Raw genomic sequence first — 18,977 nt, 5'->3', positions numbered from 1 at the left:
ACGTATTGGCCGTGTCTACACAAGCCCAAAACTTCGAAATTGCCACGCAAATGGCCATTTCAAAGTTTACTAATGAAGCGCTGAAATACATATTCAGTGCCTCATTAGCATGCAGGCAGCCGCGACACTTCGAAATTGACACGGCTCGCCGCTGTGCGGCTCGTCCAGACGGGGCTCCTTTTCGAATGGCCCCGCCTACTTCAAAGTCTCCTTATTCCCATCTGCTCATAGGAATAAGGGGACTTCAAAGTAGCTGGGGTCCTTTCAAAAAGGAACCCCATCTGGACGAGTTGCGCAGCTATGAGCCGCGTCAATTTCAAAGTGCTGCGGCCGCCCGCATGCTAATGAGGCGCTGAATATGTATTTCAGCATTTCGTTAGTAAACTTCGAAATGGCCATTTGCATGGCCATTTTGAAGTTTTGGGCTAGTGTGGACACGGCCATAGTGCATAAAACAAGCTAAACAAGAATTAAATGCTTTAATGTTTCAAATCCACCACAGAATACACCGTCTTCGACAGTGAGCACAAAATCCGCTCGAACACCACTCTAGGGATGTTGAGCACACGAGTAACTGCTGGAAGCAGGCTCCCCTCCCCACCAGCCCACTGGAGCCGGGACATGGCCTTTAAATCGCATCCCAGCTCCAACAGGCTTCCCCTTTCCCTCCCGCTTACTACAGCAGGGAATGGGCGCAGGCTCCTTGCCAGCTCATTCAAGCCAGGAAGCAGCATTTCAGCCATTTTCTGGTGTGAACAGGGTCCTGTGGGGTCGGCATTTCCTCTCACAGTGGCTCTGCAACTTGACAAAATTTGGGGGAGAATTGACAAAAGTTCACGTTACACTGGTGTGCCATGGCACAGTGGTTGAAAACCGCTGCTGTAGAAGAAGTGGCCAGTGACGTGGCAGTAGCGGCAAACTCAGAGAACTTCTGTGCCTTAATTAGTCCCTGTCCTGCTTGGAAGGGCAGTTTGGGATATAGGATGCAGCTGTCGTGCTTCTCAGACACAGGTGAGGTGCCTCACTCCCATTGAAAGTCAGCAGGAGAACCTAGTTCGGTTGCTTTTGTAAATCCAAGTAGGCAACTATTGTTAGATCCTAAATACCCTGGGCAAGTCACTTAGGGATCGATTCATACAGTCAGACAGGGAGTGTACAAGTAAACCAGGGAATGCACCCAAGTCTGTAGAGTTTCCATCCAGTGCTTTCTCCAGAAGAGCTTCCTTCTTCCCCTTAATCTTCCCTTGTGCCTGCACAGGAACCATGGTACCAGAGTCTTGTACCACATGGGCACAACAGACTATGACCAAGGAGCATCGTCCAGTCTTCACTCAGTTGTCCTTGTGGTTTATTCATTTGAATCATCCCCCTGCTGTCCCAAGATATGATCTTAGATGCATCTGATTTTCCTTTATTGCATTACAGAAAAATATCTTGTGTGTTCTGCAAAAGAGGCCTAGCCTGCCTCAGGTGAAACCCAGCAATGGGAAAACCTCTGTGACTTCAGGGCTTCGATTTCATCAGAGTTTAGCTCCAGTAGTTGCTTAGCAGGGAGTTTTCTGAAGCAGCTGGTATTGAAGTGATTATAGTAATTTCTTCCAAGCTGACAGAGTTTCTTGTGCAGTCACTTACTAGATGCATCTGAGCTCTGATGAAGTTACCAATGAGCAAAAAAATGACTGTGCACAAGCAGCGGCCAATTTCCAATCACAACAAGCTGAGATTCCTCAAGCTGCTGTATTCTACTCCTGGCCACAGTTTGTGAGACTGAAACATCTGAGATACAGAATCACTCGACTTCTCCCTTTCTAACCCTCCGGTAACTCCCAGGGGCTAAACAGATACTCTCTCCAAATGTATAAACAATCTGGCTCTCTTTATTGTTGCCAGGCTCGGCCCTGAGTTCCTGCTACGCTCCACCCTGGGGCAAGTGTTTTATAGCCAGTTCGTAAGCCCATGAAAATCGGAGGCTGTATTGCACATTCTGACCCAGCTTCTCCCACAGGATGGCATCCATAGCTGCAGGTGACGGGAGACGAGGGTTACATTGCTCCTCCTTGAAATTATGGGCCAGACCTGAACAGTTACTGATAGCATCATAAGCCCTGCTATGGAGTTGGCCTACTCATTCTTTCATCTTAACCATGAACATTCTTCCTCCGAGTTGCTTGCATGTCTGTTTTCATTGGGAGCATCTGTATCTGTAAATGCTGTCCAGTGGCTAAACAAAACAGTCCGGTAAAACATCCTGCAGCAGCCGAACACCTGAATTCTGGTTTCCTTCATCTAACGGTGAAAAGCAAGTTAGTAGGAGCCACATCGCAGCCCATAAAAAGAATCTAAGCACGGCTACCAACTCGCCCATGTGCGGCATTGGCTGCTGTCACTAGCTTCAGATCGGGAAGTGAAGCTCTTAGATCAGCTAGTTCTTAGTCACTTAATAGTTAGCACCAGCCTGGTTGGTTTGTCTTTTTCACAGTGCGCCAATCCACGCCTGTTCTGTCCATCTCCGTGGACAGCTTCACTGCCGAGTTAGCTTGGGCTCCTACCTAGGCGTTCCCTGTAGCCGTCCTCCTGTCTACACACAGACCTCTCGCCCTGAGCTTGATGGGGCTTTCAGTACAGGCAAGCTAACCTGACAGGGTGGTTTAGATCACAGCCGGATTGCACTTTCACTCAGGCTGGTAACTACCCGCTTTGCAGTGAGAACGCAGGCTGACGCATGGGAGAACAGCTAATCCTCCAGTGCCTACCCACAGTTCCCCTGGTGTGTCCAGAGGGACAGACAAGTTCTCTCACAATTCACTGGGAAAAGATCAGAGCAGTTCAGTTTATTGCAGCACGAAGAATCCTGGGCTATGTCCCCAAATGTCCGAGCAACACACAAAGGGGAGGTAGTTGCAGTGCAGACAGGGCTGTCCCAAGGGGTGCAGGGCCTGGGCAAACCCCTCCAGAGCCCCAGGCATGTGGAACCCCACTCCAGCCATGCTGCAGGCCTCACCCCTTTCCCAGCCCACACCTACTCCACCCCTGCCTGCCCCTTCCCAGAGCAATGCTGCACAGGGGATTGCTGCCCCCACACTCACACCATGGGCTGCTGCACCCCACTTCTCCAGGGTGCCAGAAAGCAGAGGCCCTGCTGCCTGGGTGCTCCACTTCCTGCTGCTGCAAAGAAGCTGGGGACAGCTGGCCCAGAGGGCAGTGCAGAGGGGAGCAGGCTGCTGAGCTCCCATTGCCCATGTGGTGGGGAGGGCGACCCCTGCTGCCTCCACCGCGCCCAACCTTCAGCCCCAGGTAGCCCTGTCCCTCCCATCCACAGGACAGGTGGGGCAGTCACCACAGGGCCCTCAAGAGCGCAGGGCCTGAGGCAGCTGCCCTACCTTGTCCTATGGGGAGGACAACTCTCAGCGTAGAGGCAGTAACTCAGGGCAGGCTTTGCAATGTGGCTGCTCACACAAGACCCAGGCTACGTGTGTGATCCTGTCTATATAATAACACAAGCAAAACTACCTTGTGATGTAGCTGGCGTACTCAGAATGTGCCCCTGAGCCAACGTTGCCATCTGCCCGTCCACCTTCACACTACCTCTGCACTGGCCCACCTTGAAAACAGGTCCCTTTTAGCCACTGGGGGAATTTACACAAGGTAAGAAAACCAAGTCAAGTGGCTTCCTTTTTGCAGCATTCTCCTTACTGTACTGACTGGCTTAACCCCTTCTCTCAGGGCCAGAGAACAGAGTGGCGGCCCTCTGCCCTGCAAGCGCAGCTCCCACAGTGAAATCTGGGCCTTGTTAAAGTCAAGGGCAAAACTCCCGTCAGCTCTAATGGGGTCAGGATTTCGTCTCCAGATTCATTTGGTTTGGGAAGTCTTCACTAACTTTCCTTTCTGCTTCCAAAATGTCTTGCCTGTCTGACCCATGCCTTCTGAGTCGCTGGGTTTTTTGCACATTATTAGTAGCTGGACAAACCGCTTCAGGAGCCATAATTGTCTCAAACCACCAGTCAAAGAAAATATAGTCCTACGGTGGTTCAGCTGCCTCAGATTACTCACCCTTCAGCTCCCCTCCTGGATTCTTTTGCTTCTCTGCTCCATAGGAAATGCGGATATTTTGGTTTGGTTGCAAATCAGGATGCTGACTTTCAATCCTGAAATGTTTTGTGGAATGGAAATTCCTGAAAAAATCAGATTCAGAAATATCAAAATATGTTAGTTGAGGATGGATTTGACATTAATCTGAGTTTTCACGAACTATCATCATTCTGCATCAGAGTTGTAGGCTGGGTAGTTTGTCCCCATTTTTTTCTACAGGCCATCTACTTGCCCAGATTAGATCTCCCATGACGTACAGTGGTAACTGTAACTGTCCTGCAGTAGTCCAGCCAGGGGTGGGAGAAAATGACAGCGTACCATGGAAGATGTAGCCCAGCCTTGGCCCATTGAGGAGAATGAGGGTGTGGGGATCCGCAGTCACTCGAGCACACGTAGATCAATGTAAAACAGACCGAACATTTTAGCTTGGTTTGACCAACCAAAATGTGACAATTCCCATCAGCCTAAGGCAAAAGGAAAGTCGCCATGTTGATTTTGGGAGTGCACATCTGAGATTTTTTGGCCGGACATCCCGTGAAACATTTCTGTGTTGTAGTAACAGCCTCTTCTGTCTTGAAAAAAAAAAAGAAAAGAAAAACTTCCAAAAATTTGACAGACAAATCCTGATCAGCACCAGCCATCACTGACCCATCTAGCCTTTCTTTCATCCTCTCGGGCTCTCCTACCAGCCCTCAGCATCAATCCATCCTCCTTCAGTAACATTCTGGAGCTCTCTTGCTAGGTGCTCAGACAAGTGACAGAGACTGAATGCAATCCCTACAGATTCACTGCATCAGCTAACCAGGGAAGTTACTGCTGTGTCAGTTTTCCCCAGTGTCTAAACTCCTGAGGCTATCCAGAGAGCACAAGTCCAGCTCCGGCTGTCACAGGTAACATTGTCACACAATCACATTAGTAAATGGTTCAAGCTTTAGCAGTGAGCTCTTATGTGGCCTGTGCAGGTTTCCAAGTTTGCTGGAAAGAGTTATTCTCTAGTGTCATGCACAGAAGTCTGTTAACAATAAGGCCCAACAGAGGCAGGTGTGTAATTCCCAACACTTGATATTGACCTCTAGGGCAGGGGTGGATATTGTTCCCTCTAAGCTGGGTGCTTGTTTGGCCACTCAGGAGAGATTCTAATGCTGCCCAGCTGATTAGCAGAGCACTACAGCTAGATTTTTGTTTCTACTGGTGGTGCGCATCTGCACACGCCTCAGAGCACAAATTTATTCTGCACATGAATGGAATAAACATGCAAATGGATAGAAAAGATGAGAGGGAGCATTGGCGGTGGGCAACCTGCAGCCCATTGTGGTTCTGTGTGTCCCACGAGACTTTTTTTTTAACCATTGTCCATATTCAAGGTTGTCACAGTCCTTCCGTCCATGCAGTTTTTTTTCTACCACTATTATTAAAGTGATGTGCATGTAAAGGAAAGGCACATGAAGTGACGTGGGTGCCGATTGCAGACAACATGGTGCTTAGGTTTACCCGGCGGGCGCTATCTCGGATACAGAGGTGTCCCAAAATAGCTGCCCACGTCTAACACATACACCCGTAGTCTCGAAAGTTTTCAAGATAATAGGTGCACTCTTCTGGCATCCCTGTACTCCTCACTGCAGGAGGAATACAGGGATACCTTGAAATAGGGCTTTATTTCAGCATGTGGTGCCATTGAGACAGAGCCACATGCCAAAATGGCCCATTTCGAAACCTACTTGAAATAAGCCGTGCAATTTGTGTAGTGCAAATTGTGTAGCTTATTTCAAGGTTAGGGCGCCGTGCAGGCATATCTTGGAGGAGCTGTGCATCCGATCAAGTCAGCACACCCCGCGAATTCTGGGTACATACGCAGAGTCACCAAAACTGCCCTGTCTCAGGAGACTGTCTTGGTTTCGATGATCTTGTGGCCCCCTGAGACAAAGGTGGGCCACCCCTGCAGCCCACCCACGAGCTGAAGTTCCCATCGCTGCTCTAAGGCTTCCTCTTTCTCCAGCCCCCTTTCCGATGCTGGCTCTGGTGGTTCTGTCGTTATGCGTACAGCACCAAAGGTGAGCATGGTGGTTTCTGTTCCCTTCCTCTCAGGACCAGCCCTCTTCCCAATCCACGGACACACATCATGAACGGTGCACCATGTGAGACCAGCTGCTGCATGTTTGCACCGTTCTGGGTCCTTGGATTCTTCTGCAGCTGCTGAGGATACCAGCCTCCGAGGCTGTACTTTAGGTCTGAGTGAGAACCGTAATGCTGGGTGGGCCTGTGCGCTGATCTTGGCAAATCAAACACCTTCAGTTCAGCACGAAGCGACAGGGAACGTCTCACCCTGCCACAGTCCCCAGCTGGTGTTTCCGCACTGTTGCCTTAGCACTGATTTTCTGCTTTGAAGTGTTGACATAACAGGGTGCATCTGAAGGAGCGATTCTGTTGTGCTACATGGGATACTAGCAGACCATCACCTCTGAGGAGCTAGGGCAGTGAGGCTGCATGGATTCCTCAGCACGGCACAGACCGAAGTCCTGTCCTTGCCCTCTGCCAGCCGGGAGAAGCAGAGCGTACGGCTGTTGTCTCAATGGCAGCGGCTCATCCAGTCCTTGCCAGTTCTGTGTAAGGTCAGACTCTGCTGCACTTTCTGCTCAGTGCCACATCTGCAGTTTGGAGACCTGAGTAAGCCAGAGCGGGTGGTCTCTCCTCTGACAACCTTCAATAAGGAGCTAATGAGGGGTGAAGGCCTTGAAACATCTCCCTGGCACTTGACTCAAGCTGATGAGTGGGAGGGGGGCGGGAACTGCCTCTGTTTTAGCTAGTGCTGTACCATGGGGGGATGGTAAAAACATCACAGGACAAGGAGCGCCCTTGGAGAGCTTCCCATCAGGAACGATTCTGTTCTTGTGCGTCAGGTGGAGAGAGAGCCAAGCGGCCCTTTCGCTCACTGCCAGGGACATCTGGACAGACTAGGTGTCTCTGACATGTTCCTGGCTGTTTTCAGGCCTTGGCTCAGCTTGAAGATGCCACTGGTCCATGGGAAGGATGGTCCCATTTGACTGATGGATGGGAGACAGTTTTCCATCCTGATATGGCCAAGTGCTTTGAGACCAACCAATTGCTAAGTGATCTTGAGCTGTCTGGTTGGAGCCGGATTAGCCGGGGAGGGCGGTGCTGTGCTGTGGCCGGTGTTCAATTACCCTCACTGTTAATGCTGTACCCCTTATTGCCAGTCTGAATTTGGCTATCTTCAGCTTGCAGCCATTGTCGCATGTTATACCTTTGCTAAGCTGAACATTATCAAATGTTGTCTCCAGGCCTGTATGTGGGGGTGGGATAAGGGGTGCTCAGTGTTCAGGCAGGGGATATATTGGGATGGGGGGGTGGGGTCAGGCTGAGCAAGGGTGGGAGGGTGTTGGGGCTGGGAGAGCTGTGTTTGGGTAGGGGGATGTTGGGGCCTTGCAGGGAGGGGTGGAGTCTACGCAGGGGTGAAGGGGTGTTCAGGCCAAGTGGGGAGGTCTCAGGCTGAGCGGGGGCAGGGTGGGAGAGGTTCTTGTGCCGAGCGAAGGATGGAGTGTTTATTCCAAGTGGGGGGTGATGGGGGTCTTTGAGCCTAGCAGAGAGAAGGGAGGGGGCTGCTTGGTGGAGTGCAAACTGGAGGGGTGGCAGCAGGGAAGCTGGGGGCAGGGCAAGCTGGAGAGCCGGGGGTTGGGGGAGAAGGACAGAGGGAGAAGGAGAGCCCACTGGGGGTGGAGTGATCCATATTTGCAAAAATAGCACCCACACACCCCCCCACCAGAAATTCCTGCGTACAGGCCTGGTGTCCTTGCTGACACTTACAGATTGCAATCAAGTTGTCCCTTTCCCCTCCTCTTTGTCCAGCTAAATAGCTTGAGCTCCTTGTGTTTATCGCTCCAAGGCCTGTTTCCTAGCCATTCTCATGGCTCTTCTCTGGGCCCTCTCCAGTTTTTCAACTTCTTGTTTGAAGGGTGGGCATCAGAAGTAGACACAGTATTGAGGTAAAATTAGCCAAGTCACTCTCTTTACCTTATAAAACTATTGTCACACCCTTAGTGTTCTTCCAGATTTCTGGAACTTCCCCAGTATTCTGAGATTTAATGGTTCACTGAGCCCCTCAGTCACTGTATCTACAATTGGGCAGTAAGTTGTCTGCTGATTTAAAAATAATTAATGTTAGGGGGGACGTTCAACAGCAGCTAGTGGGTGGGACAGGCTGTGACTACATCATCCCTCTCCCCACATCTCCATCAGAAATGTTTAGTGAACACTTTTGCTTTGTCTGCATGATTTGTGATAAATCACCATTTCCATCGAGTAGCATCCCCCTACCACTGTTAGGGTTCTTTTAGTTCCTAATGTACTTGGGAAAAAAACCTCGTTGTCCCTAACTGCTAGGCTAGGACGGCACTTCATTTCTGTTCAGTGAAACCAGACCCCAGTCGAGCTAAGCTTAAGCACCCTAAGCCGCTCTTACCCTGAAATGAGTGTCCACATGGCCTTTGGTACAGGTTTAATGATCAGTTTAAATTCACGCCTGACATCACACCCCTGTGGCTTTCCTGTGTAAACCAGCTCCTGAGAAAACATCCCCTCTCGAAAGATTTCCATCTTTTTCCTGCCCTGCCTGGATCTGCCATGACTGAGGAAAGGACTCCAGGTCAGTTCAAGGTAACTATCCCCCGGGGCTGGAAAGTGCCAAAAGATGACATACTTCTGTCAAAAGCCGCCTGCCTGTGTTTAAGGAAGGAGATTGTTAAAGGGAAGAAACTGTTACTGTCTGCCACCTCTGCCTGGGCTCATGCCGCAAACGCTGCCAAGTGAATGGAGATAAGTCTGCGCCAAACGCTTGAGCTTATGGGAGGGGTTTGGAGATGTTATTGCTCTCTGTTAGAAGAGCAGAGCGGGTCCATCAGTTCAGTCAGTCTGGCTCTCATTAGCTGCTTCTGCAAGCCTGGGAAGGAAGAGGTGTTTCTAAAGCAAAGAGCCCCTTGGTTACTAAGGACAGCCCCTCGCCCGCCCTCCTGGTTCCTTCCCAAGAACACAAGGCTTCCTCTCCTGCCAACACCACACGCAAATCATTTCAGGGGGCGGCAGGGGAGAAACTTCCCCTGAGAAGTGCTCCACAGTCCTGCCAAGCTGAAGGGAGAGCGTGTCTGGGTGTAAGGAGGAAGACTCCATTCCAAGGGGCCCAGGGCAAGGGGTGGGAAGCTCACAGAATCACAGGGCTGGAAGGGACCTCAGGAGGTCTAGTCCAGCCCCCTGCTTCAAGCGGGATCAACCCCCACTAAGTCATCCCAGCCAGGACCTTGTCCAGCTGGGACTTAAAAACCTCAAGGGATGGAGAATCCACCACCTCTCTAGGCAACGCATTCCAGTGCTTCACCACCCGCCTGGGGAAGTAGTTTTTCCTAATATCTAACTTACACCTCTTCCCTCCAACTTCAGACCATTACTCCTTGTTCTGCCATCTGACACCACTGAGAACAGTTTCTCACCCTCCTTTTTAGAGCTCCCCTTCAGGAAGTTGAAGGCTGCTGTTAAATCACCCCTAAGTCTTCTCTTCTGTAAACTAAACAAGCCCAAGTCCCTCAGCCTATCCTCACAGGCCTTGTGCTCCAGCCCCGTAATCATTTCTGTTGCTGTTTCGAAGCTGTGCTGGGAAGAATACTTTTCCTCTCCTCCACCCACTGGGCACTTTGGGATTTTTTGCTCCCCAGAGGCTGAGGAGGAGAAGCTGGAAGTAAAGTAACGATCACTGCAAAAAGGTTCGCATACGGTATCGATTCAGGAGGTTGCAGCCCATTAGCGCCAGGTGTAAATTACATCCACATCAGATTTTATTTGCTGTAATCCTTTCTCTGCCGCACCGACCTCTGGAGTCCTGTGCCTTGACTAGCTCCCCGTGTCAGAGCCTCCCCCACTGCCCTCTAGCTCTGCGTGGTGTCGGATGGAGATCTGGATCTCTGAACTGTCTGCCTTTTGATTTCCAGATGCTGCCGCTACACCACTGCGCCTCCCCCTCTATCACTGAGTCCCTGTCTATAAATAGCAGGCTGCTGGTGGGCCCCATGCGACTACGCATTCCTCCCCTCTGATGAGTCAGTCCTGCTCTCCCCCACCCGACGTGTGACAGTGCCACATGCAGGGATGGCATTGATAGATTGACAGGCTACGGACACGGCCTGTTGGCAAGACAGCACCTCAGGGCTGTGGCTTGCATGTGGCAGTTGTCCTGCATCACTCTCCTGGGCTTCTTGTTGCCCAAATGCAGCAGCGGTGCCAGGAGCACCACCAAACTGTGGACGAAACCAAACCCTCAGCCTGGGGAAGTCACAAGGCTCCAGCCTTGAACCTCAACCGCCCCTTGTGATTCCTGCAGCCGAGACGACGACCCAGGCCCACAGTGGGCCCGAGTGTGACTGGCCATTGTCAGCTTCCAGCCATCCCTCCCATTATCTCCCAGTGGAGCAGCTCCATGTCCAGGGGAGTGATGGGTATCCATCTGCACCTCTACAAATCCAGCCAGGCACATGGAAGTGTCTACGTTTGGAGGTGGGAGCCTAACTGGGGACCCCCGGGTTGGAACGTGCCAGTCGGCGTTATCTGCACTAAGGAAGTGATGCCTACAGCTTTTAATCTTCCTGGGGCCAAGTCCTGCCTCTGAGCTGCAGGGGGTGTGGAAGGACTGGGAGTCCTGGGATTTGTGGGGCGCACCGTACAGCTGGACTGAGTGGGGTAAGGGCAGAACTCAGCTGCTGCTCAGGGAAAAGACTCTCTGGTGCTATTCTGAGCTCTGCCTGCTCTCACCTCCGCACTTGCGCCTACACCGCTCGCCCCCTCCAAGGTCTAGCCAAACCCAACACAGCTGCCCCATCCGACTGCAGCTCCTGGCCAGGCTGTGACTTGGAGTGTTTGACCCTCAGAACAGCTGCAGGGTTCTGCTGTTTGTGGGGCTCCAGAAAGCACCAAAGAAGCAAAGCCTCCAGCACAGCCCAGGAATCGAGTGCAATGTGAGGGGTGCCACCGTTCTAAAGTGACAGGTGAATCTTCGCCCTCTAGCCCTTCTGAGCTGGGAACAGTGTTCCCTTTAAGCCGAGCGCTTTGGCAGCAGCTCAGGAGAAATTCAAATGCCAGCCAGCTGATTGGCAGAGTGCCCCCAGCCGACAGCCTGTGTTCATACTGCTGGTGCGCACCTGCACATGACTCGGTGCACACAATAAAATTTATTCTACGTATGGGTGAAAACATATAGAACAGTGGCTGGGAGTGCTGTCAAGGCAGAATGCTCTGCCCGGGGGCTGAGACTGCCTTGCATTGCTCCCCAGGAAACTAACTTACCCAGGGGGATACCTTGTCTCTCATCTTCTGCCAGAGGGATGGGTCCATCCCTCCTGGGGCCTGGTGGCAAGGAGCAGGGATGGAGGCTCCCACCAACAAAACAGCTGTGAGAAATGAGGAGAGAAAAGCCACTCTAGCCTTGCCTGGCTGTTGCCCTTCCCTTGAGCTGCAAGTGGCTGGCAGGGTCTTGACTCCAGGAGGTAATTCCTTCCTCCTCTGAATGCTGGCTTACCCGCGGTGAAAGGGAAGAGGATGACAGGTATTGATTTGCTGCTGGAAAATCAATTGTGTCCCTGACAAATGCTTCAGATCCCAGACAGTTCGCAGCTCAGCTGCATATTAACCAGAGTCTGGCCTAAGGTGCCGCTGGACGCCTGGACTCCTGCCGTAGCTCTGTGTAGAAATTCCATGAGCACTAGGCAGGACGGCCACCAGTCCCTCCCGCTTCATCCCTCCATCCGCTGGAACCAGCCAGGGCACTGTGGGTTGCTCCCCCACTCGGCAGGAGTGGGCGTCCGCAGCAGGTTTGAGTCAGACCCAGAGCGGTGCCCCTGCCGGGCCTGGATTTCAGGCAGCCACAGTGGCCGAAATGTGTAGCTCAAACTCGCACCAGCTCTGGGACAGAGCACTCTACTCAGCCGCCGGCTCTAGGCTGCCATGGGCACACGAATAGAATGGCAGTGAAGCACCTCCACCCAGGAAGCGCAGCCCTCCAGCTCAGCTTCCCCAAGACAGGCCCTTTTCCCACCTGGTGGGAGCCCACAGTCCTTTGCTGGACTATTGCAGGTGCCCACGTGCCCCAGTGAGGGGAGGGAGGCTGCTAGTTCTCATTCGGTGGACGGGGTCCCTGCCCTCCCATGTGACCCCAAGGCAGAGGCAACGATTCAGGGAATGGACATGAGAGACAGAGGCAGGAGGGTGGAATATTGAGGAGCAGGAGGGAGGGCTGCCACAAGCGAACCTGACTTGTATCACCTCCCATTCGGTCTTGTCTTGTGCCCCCACAGACAGCGTCAGGACCTTGGCTGACTCCCGCTTTGCTTTGCCTTTCAGCACAGCTACAGAGAGGTGGGCATCCTGCTGCTCTACCTGGCGGTGGGCGTCTCTGTGTTCTCCGGCGTGGCCTACACAGCGGAAAAGGAGGAGGACGCTGGTTTTGACACAATCCCTGCCTGCTGGTGGTGGGGAACCGTCAGCATGACAACCGTGGGCTACGGCGACGTGGTGCCGGTGACCGTGGCTGGCAAGCTGGCAGCTTCGGGCTGCATTCTGGGTGGGATCCTGGTGGTGGCTCTACCCATCACCATCATCTTCAACAAGTTCTCCCACTTCTACCGCAGGCAGAAGGCCCTGGAGGCTGCTGTGCGCAACAGTGACAAGAAGGTGCCCAAGGACTCTCAGAATTATCCCAGCCAGAGCCATGGCTCTGAGGTGCTGGGGGAAGCCTTTGGTCGGGGAGGCAGAAAGGATTTCTGTGACCTAACCAGAGGCACCTTTCCTGCACACTGAGGCTTCAGAGTACAGCTCCTCCCTGGCACCCTCTGTCCTGGAGACGTGTGGCTGCAAGGGCCTGGTTTGTACGGTACTCGTCCCTTCTCCCATTCAAAGCAAGATGCCTATCAGGTGCCAGCTGCTCAGGATCTTGAGCGGGGCAGCACACAACCAGGGTATCCATTTGGCCCCTTCTTCAGTCACCTTCTTTACTGTACTATTGGCAATGCAGTAAGTGACCCAAAAATGACCTACACCTGGGTGCCGGGAAATTTGGAATGAAATGTAATGGACTTAGAAGAGGAAACCAGGGAAATGCACAGGAAGATCTCAGTCTATCCAGCTAGCCTCCCGAGGTCCATCGTTAGCTAAGGGCAATCATCCTGCAACGTAACGTTCTGTCACTGTCCCTCAGAATGTTAATGCCCAGACCCTAATCCCCTTCTTCTCCTTCCCCTAGAGAAGACACGAAATCCAAATTGCAATGGTGTTCACGACTGGGAAGTAGCCAAAGGAGGTGGGGTGGAACTCAAGGCGTCCCAAGATCACCTCTGCAGCAGCAGAGTGTAGTGAGAGAGGCCATCTCAGAGCTGGCTGGCTGCTTTGCGGGTATCCAGCCAGAGCTGAGCTAAACGCTGGGTCCCAGCCTCCTTACAGCATCAGTCCTGAGAAGAGCCTAAGGTGGTCCTAGCCTTTCAGTGCCTCAGTGGATAAAGAGGAAAAATAAGGGCAATAAGGTTAATAGGACCTAGAGACCGTGGTGAGGGGTGAACCAGGAAGAGAGAGCACATTACAGAGGAAGTGCTGTCTTACTCCTAGTGAAGCTGAAGCCACCCTTCGGTGCCCTTAGAAGCTCCCTCATCTCAGCATGTGCATTTGCCTTCATTAGTGACAGGCAGTCACCACACATGCTGTGTTAGGGAGCATCATCCCCCAAGAAGCACTGTTCTGATGACAGACAGAAGGCTGGGTCTGCCCTGGGCTCTCTGACTGACACCACATGGGAAGTCCTAGGCGAGTTCTCAGGCCATGAGATGACTCCTCCTTTGCCATTATTCCCTATGTGTTCCCCAGCCTGGCACTGAGCTGGCATAGTGTGCATTGGCCAGGCAGCCAGCAAACCCACAAAAGCTGCCCCAAAGGATGCGCGGAGAATGTGTGTGTTGGCAGCGGTTGTCAGTGCTTGGATAGAAAAGCCCAGGAGAGAGCAGCTTTGCAAGAGATTTGACAGATATAGCAAGAAGAGACAATGTCATTGCTGCTGTGTGATGCCCTGAAGCAGTTATAAACCACGGCCTATACCTAGACACATGCTGCAGTTCTGTGTGTTACAGTGATCCTGACAGGCCCTTCTCCCCTCTACCTTTGGAGAAATTGCCACAGGTTGGGCAGTCAGCTGTGTGCAGTGACTGTCGGCTGCAGGCTGGTTCCGTAGTGAAGCACAAGTCAGCTGCCCTGATTGGCTGGATGGGGTATTCTGCTGTCTCTGGGCAGGGCTAGTGAAATATCCACATTTCGTTTGGCTTCCAAAGCCCACCGTCTCTCACTGAGCCTCCCCTTCTCTCCACTGCCCTCCTGGGACTGCTCCAGTGCCTCCTAATTCTGTTACCCTGATAGGCTTTTCAAATACCCCCTGCCCCTTACAGCACCCACCATCATCCTGAAACTCTCTCTGGCATGGTATGGCTCTTCTCCCTGACCCACCCCCACATACAGCGTGCCCAGCATCCACCCCCAGATCTCTGCTGGGATGCAGCTTTGATTCCAGAGTCACCTTTTTAGACACAGCTGAAGCCTGGTTTGCACCTATCCCTATCCTAGTCCCTATCTGCAGCCCTAACTTTTAGGGTCTAATCTGCCCAGCCTGTTCTTTCACCATCGCCGTCCTCCTCCAGATCCCCGTGAGCAAGCACAGACTCCTGTCCCTTAATGCTCCTGCACCCTCTGTTCCTTAGAGTGGCCACTGAGCAGCACTGAAAAGGGAGCTAGTTCCAGAACAGAGTGAGTGAGCTGATTGCCTCCAAACAGCAACAAGGTGTCATAAGCTACAGCACACAGCCTCTGCTTCACCAGCTCTCCACCAGAGCTGCTGCCCAAATAACTGGCGGGGATGGGGTGGGAGATGGCAGCACCAGTGCCCAGAACCCAGCAGTGAGTGTCCGTGAGGAGATCTCACAGTCCCGGGGTTAAGGTTGGCGCCTGGGGGCAGAAGGAAGTGAGCACTTGCCTGGGGTGGGGGCAGTCCAGACACTGGTGGTCTGTGCGTTTAGTGGCCTTTCAGGTTCTGTCTGGATGCACCTTTCACTGACACAACGTGACTTGACTTGAGAAAAGTTTGACTTGATTCAGCCATTCTAGCCCTGGACGACGACTCCACCGCTCTGCTGATGCATCTCACGTCCACCCTGCACCCCACTGCTATTTCATTCGGGGATGATCCATTCTCTGCAATCCTCACCTGCACCTACACGTCCCATTGCAACTCTGCTGTGTCCCTTTTCCAGCTGCCACCACTTCCCAGGAAGTGGGGTGCGGTGATGCGGGAATAAGGACATCAGTTCTCCAGCCTTCCCTGAAAACTCACCCCTGATTTCCGCCCTGACCGCCAGCAGCAAAGAAGAATGAAGAGATGGAAGTACTTAAAAACACACAGGGACTCCACATTGATCCTGGGTGGAACTAGTGACTTCAGGGAAGTCAGACCAGGGAGAGAGCTGCCTCACTGACACATGTAAGAAGTTTTCCATTCCCACTAGCTAACTAGCTGGCAGAAGAAATTGTTGATAAAACATCTTGAACAGCCTGTCAAAATGGAATCAGTTGCTTGCCGACAGGAGGTGCGGTTCTGCCACGGCTGACGACCTAGGTCAAGACACAGAAAATGAAGTTTGCCATGAGGAGGAATGGAAAAGCAGCCAGGTGCAAACTGGGCAGGAAAGTTCCCTGCAAAAACCAGCCAACCCACGATTAGCTCTCAGGAATAAATGGAAAAGCAGAGCTGTGTGAAGAGGCTGATTTTCATTGGACCCCTTGTGAGTGCTTGGTGCTTTTGAAGCATCCAATACTGGGATAGCTGCTTGAAATGCAATGCCGCAGACAGGATTTACCTTGGCAGGCTGCGAGTAGCTCCACTGATGTCCTTGGGATAATTCACACTGCCTACAATTAAGCACATGAGGACTGGGGGAGGGGGGGTGGCGCTTAAGTGTTTGAGTCTGATTAGCCAAGTGTCTTCTGCTGAAGGGAAAAGCAGGGCCTGGGATGTCTGCAGTAGAAAGGTGCATTACTGTGGAAGTTAACCAGTGGGTTGAAGAGGAAACATGGAGAGAGAAGCCTTGGGATCTTGGCGCTGAGGGAAGGGTTTTCCCTGAGGCATAGAGAAGAGAGCCGGTGGGAGGTGCTGTAGAAAGGAGCCCTGGGAAACAGCAGCAAGAGGAAGAATTGTGCAAGCTTTGCAGGTTATAGGGTCCCTGCACTCTAACCCAGAGTAGCAGCTGGAACACTGGGAAGTGGCTCAAGATTGTGGGAGATGCCATCTTGCCAGCTGGTCTGGAGGGACTTTGTTGACCCAGCTGGGGAGGACCTGTATGGAGTCACAAAGAGGGAATAACCCTGCTTGACTCCAGTGACAGAGCCCAGAGGGTGAGCAGCCGAGGAGGGCATCTGACTGGCCCAGAGCTAATCCCCAGATGACACTCGGTGAGGCATCCCTATGGTGAATGTACCTCCCTGTCACTGGCCTTGCTGGGCTCCCGCTGCAGCTGCCTTGTTTCCTGCATGGCTTTCAAGTTTCTAGGGCGTGTTTCTTGGTAACGTCAGAGGAAAAAAATAACCCATTTGTCTTTCTAAAAATAAAAGCGCTCCCCCTCGAGCCACATTCGAGTCCCCTGCGCCGGTCACGGTGTCAGCCACTGAGCTGCCTCTGCTTTCTCCAACAGCAGCAGCAGGCTGGGCTTCCTGCTGGGAGCAGTTGGGAAACAGCCACTCAGACAGACAAGCTGCCTGCAATGATGGAGGGGTACCAATGTCTGTCCCTTTTTGGGGGCCCAACCCAGAGCGCACTGCAGTGGAAGGGCGTTTCTCCAGCAGCTTCAGTAGGCCCCGGAGCAATGTTCCCTCTAATCTTTTCCATCCATGTGTGCATCACGAGGAGAAACAAAAATCTAGCTGTGGGTGCTCTGCTAATCAGCTGGGCGGCATTTGAAGCTCTCCCACGTGGCTGCACAAAACACTGCCCAGGAGTGACTGTAATAAATTCTGTAACAGCAACGAAGGGTCCTGTGGCACCTTATAAATTAACAGAAAAGTTTTGAGCATGAGCTTTCGTGAGCACAGACTCACTTCATCAGATGCTGGTCTAAGTGAAGTGAGTCTGTGCTCACGAAAGCTCATGCTCAAAACTTTTCTGTTAGTCTACAAGGTGCCACAGGACCCTTCGTTGCTGTTACAGATCCAGACTAACACGGCTACTCCTCCGATACTTGTAATAAATTCTGTGTGTTCCCCAACAAAGATCCTCACACCCAACAAATCGGGCCTAGTTTGTTCACAAAGGAGACTGGTGCTAACATGCAACTCTGCTACCACTGGGAATATTTCTGAGAACAGGGGTCAGGGCTGGGGGCTGCTCCAGGCAGCCAGAGGCAGGAATGCGCCTGCAGCCACTGTTTGGGGCTGTAAGGGCAGGACAGGAGAGACAAAAGGGGCCTCGTCTGGCCCCAGTGGCAGCAGAAGGGGTAGGGGATCATCTGGACTAGATGCTGTTTGGAAGCTGGGCCCCCTTGGAGAAAGTGGGGCCTCCTCAGAAGGTGACAAAGGAACCCAGACTGGCAAAGCAACCGGTTGGTGAGGGAGAGGCTGTTGCACAAGTGATGGCAGCAAAGGGGCAGCTGGAAAGCCAAGCAGCAGGCCAAGGCCTCTTCGTGTGGCTAACACGAGGTCTGGCCTGGCCTTTGCTGCACTGGCATAGCCAGTGTGCCATCTGGGCAAAGCTGTGTTCTGTGCACCACATGCTTGGATGCCTCTGCCAGGGCTCAGCTCTAACCCAGCCCTGCTGCCTGTGATGCCTTGAGACCCAGAGTAAATCTTCCCAGAAAGCTCCACGACCCCACGTTGCTATCCCCAGACGTGGCAGGTACTGCCTGCACTGTCCTTTCCTGGAGCTCTTAGTCCTTGGCAGCAATTCCTCCCGGCCCACTCGACCTGGGCTGAAGTCGGCCAAGGGTTGCGTCGTACCACGTGTTCAGCTATTAGTCTCCAGCGTCAACAGCAGGAATTACAATTCCGGAAGTTCCTCTTTCTCCTCATCCCAACCTGTCACACCCCTGCCCACCTGAGGAGCCCACCTGTCACAAAGGGTAGCCACTAAACAGCAGGGCTGGCAGCTCCGGAAAAGCATCCTGGTTTCTTATTCGTGGCCAGAGTAAAGGTTCATTCTTCCTTTGAAGAAACCAGGCCCTTTTGTAACATTTAGGAATCTTTAGCCTGGGGCAACAGGCTAACTTGGCTCAGTTTGCTTTACAAGTAATCACAAAGATTTCCCCGAAGCCCCAGGGCCAGACCCTCAGCAGGCATCAGTTTGACATGGCTCCACTGGGTTCAGAAGAATGATGCCGATTTCCAGCAGCTGAGGTTCTGACCCATTGTCATTAAGAGCAGAAACTGCTATTCTAGCACTTCTCTGTCCTCCTGTAACCACAGGGAAACGCTGCCTCCCTTGAAATGGATGGAAGTGGCTTCATTCTAATGCTGAACAAGGTGGAGACATTTGCACTGGACGTAGAGACAACTGTCTTTCTCGAGTGTACCAGTCACTTCCAGGCAGCCCAGGCGCTGCAGAAATAGGAGAACTTGGGGAAACATCCCAAAGATTTTAAAAAACAAATCCAGCTTTTGGGCAGTCCCTGAACTACACTGCTGTACATCCCCACACCCCTGCGCAGCATCACACAGCTGGGAGGTTAGTTGTCCTATTGCTGTCCAAAGGCGACAAGTATTATGCAGAGCTTAGAAGGCGCATGTTGGGTGTGGGTGTCTGGCTAAAGTGATGGCTGAAC

The 18,977-nt window shown here is 52.5% G+C and overlaps 1 protein-coding gene across 2 annotated transcripts in view; it reads left to right on the top strand.

Annotated features, from left to right (window-relative positions):
* Positions 1-17,208, top strand: part of KCNS1 (potassium voltage-gated channel modifier subfamily S member 1) — a 29,406-nt gene extending 12,198 nt beyond the window's left edge. Inside the window, exons 3-4 of one of the 2 annotated variants that reach the window (XM_075011643.1) lie at positions 8,665-8,760; positions 12,484-17,208. In XM_075011643.1, the coding sequence (XP_074867744.1) occupies positions 8,665-8,760; positions 12,484-12,939 (552 nt within the window). In that variant the 3' untranslated portion in view covers positions 12,940-17,208. The remainder of the gene's footprint in view (positions 1-8,664; positions 8,761-12,483) is intronic. The other variant, XM_075011644.1, reaches the window with a different exon arrangement.
* Positions 17,209-18,977: the final 1,769 nt, after the last annotated feature.

Source organism: Carettochelys insculpta, chromosome 17 (assembly GCF_033958435.1).
Source record: "Carettochelys insculpta isolate YL-2023 chromosome 17, ASM3395843v1, whole genome shotgun sequence".
Lineage (NCBI taxonomy): Eukaryota > Metazoa > Chordata > Testudines > Carettochelyidae > Carettochelys > Carettochelys insculpta.
The sequence above is the reverse complement of the archived record's forward strand: the minus strand, read 5'-3'. Positions and strand labels throughout refer to the sequence as shown.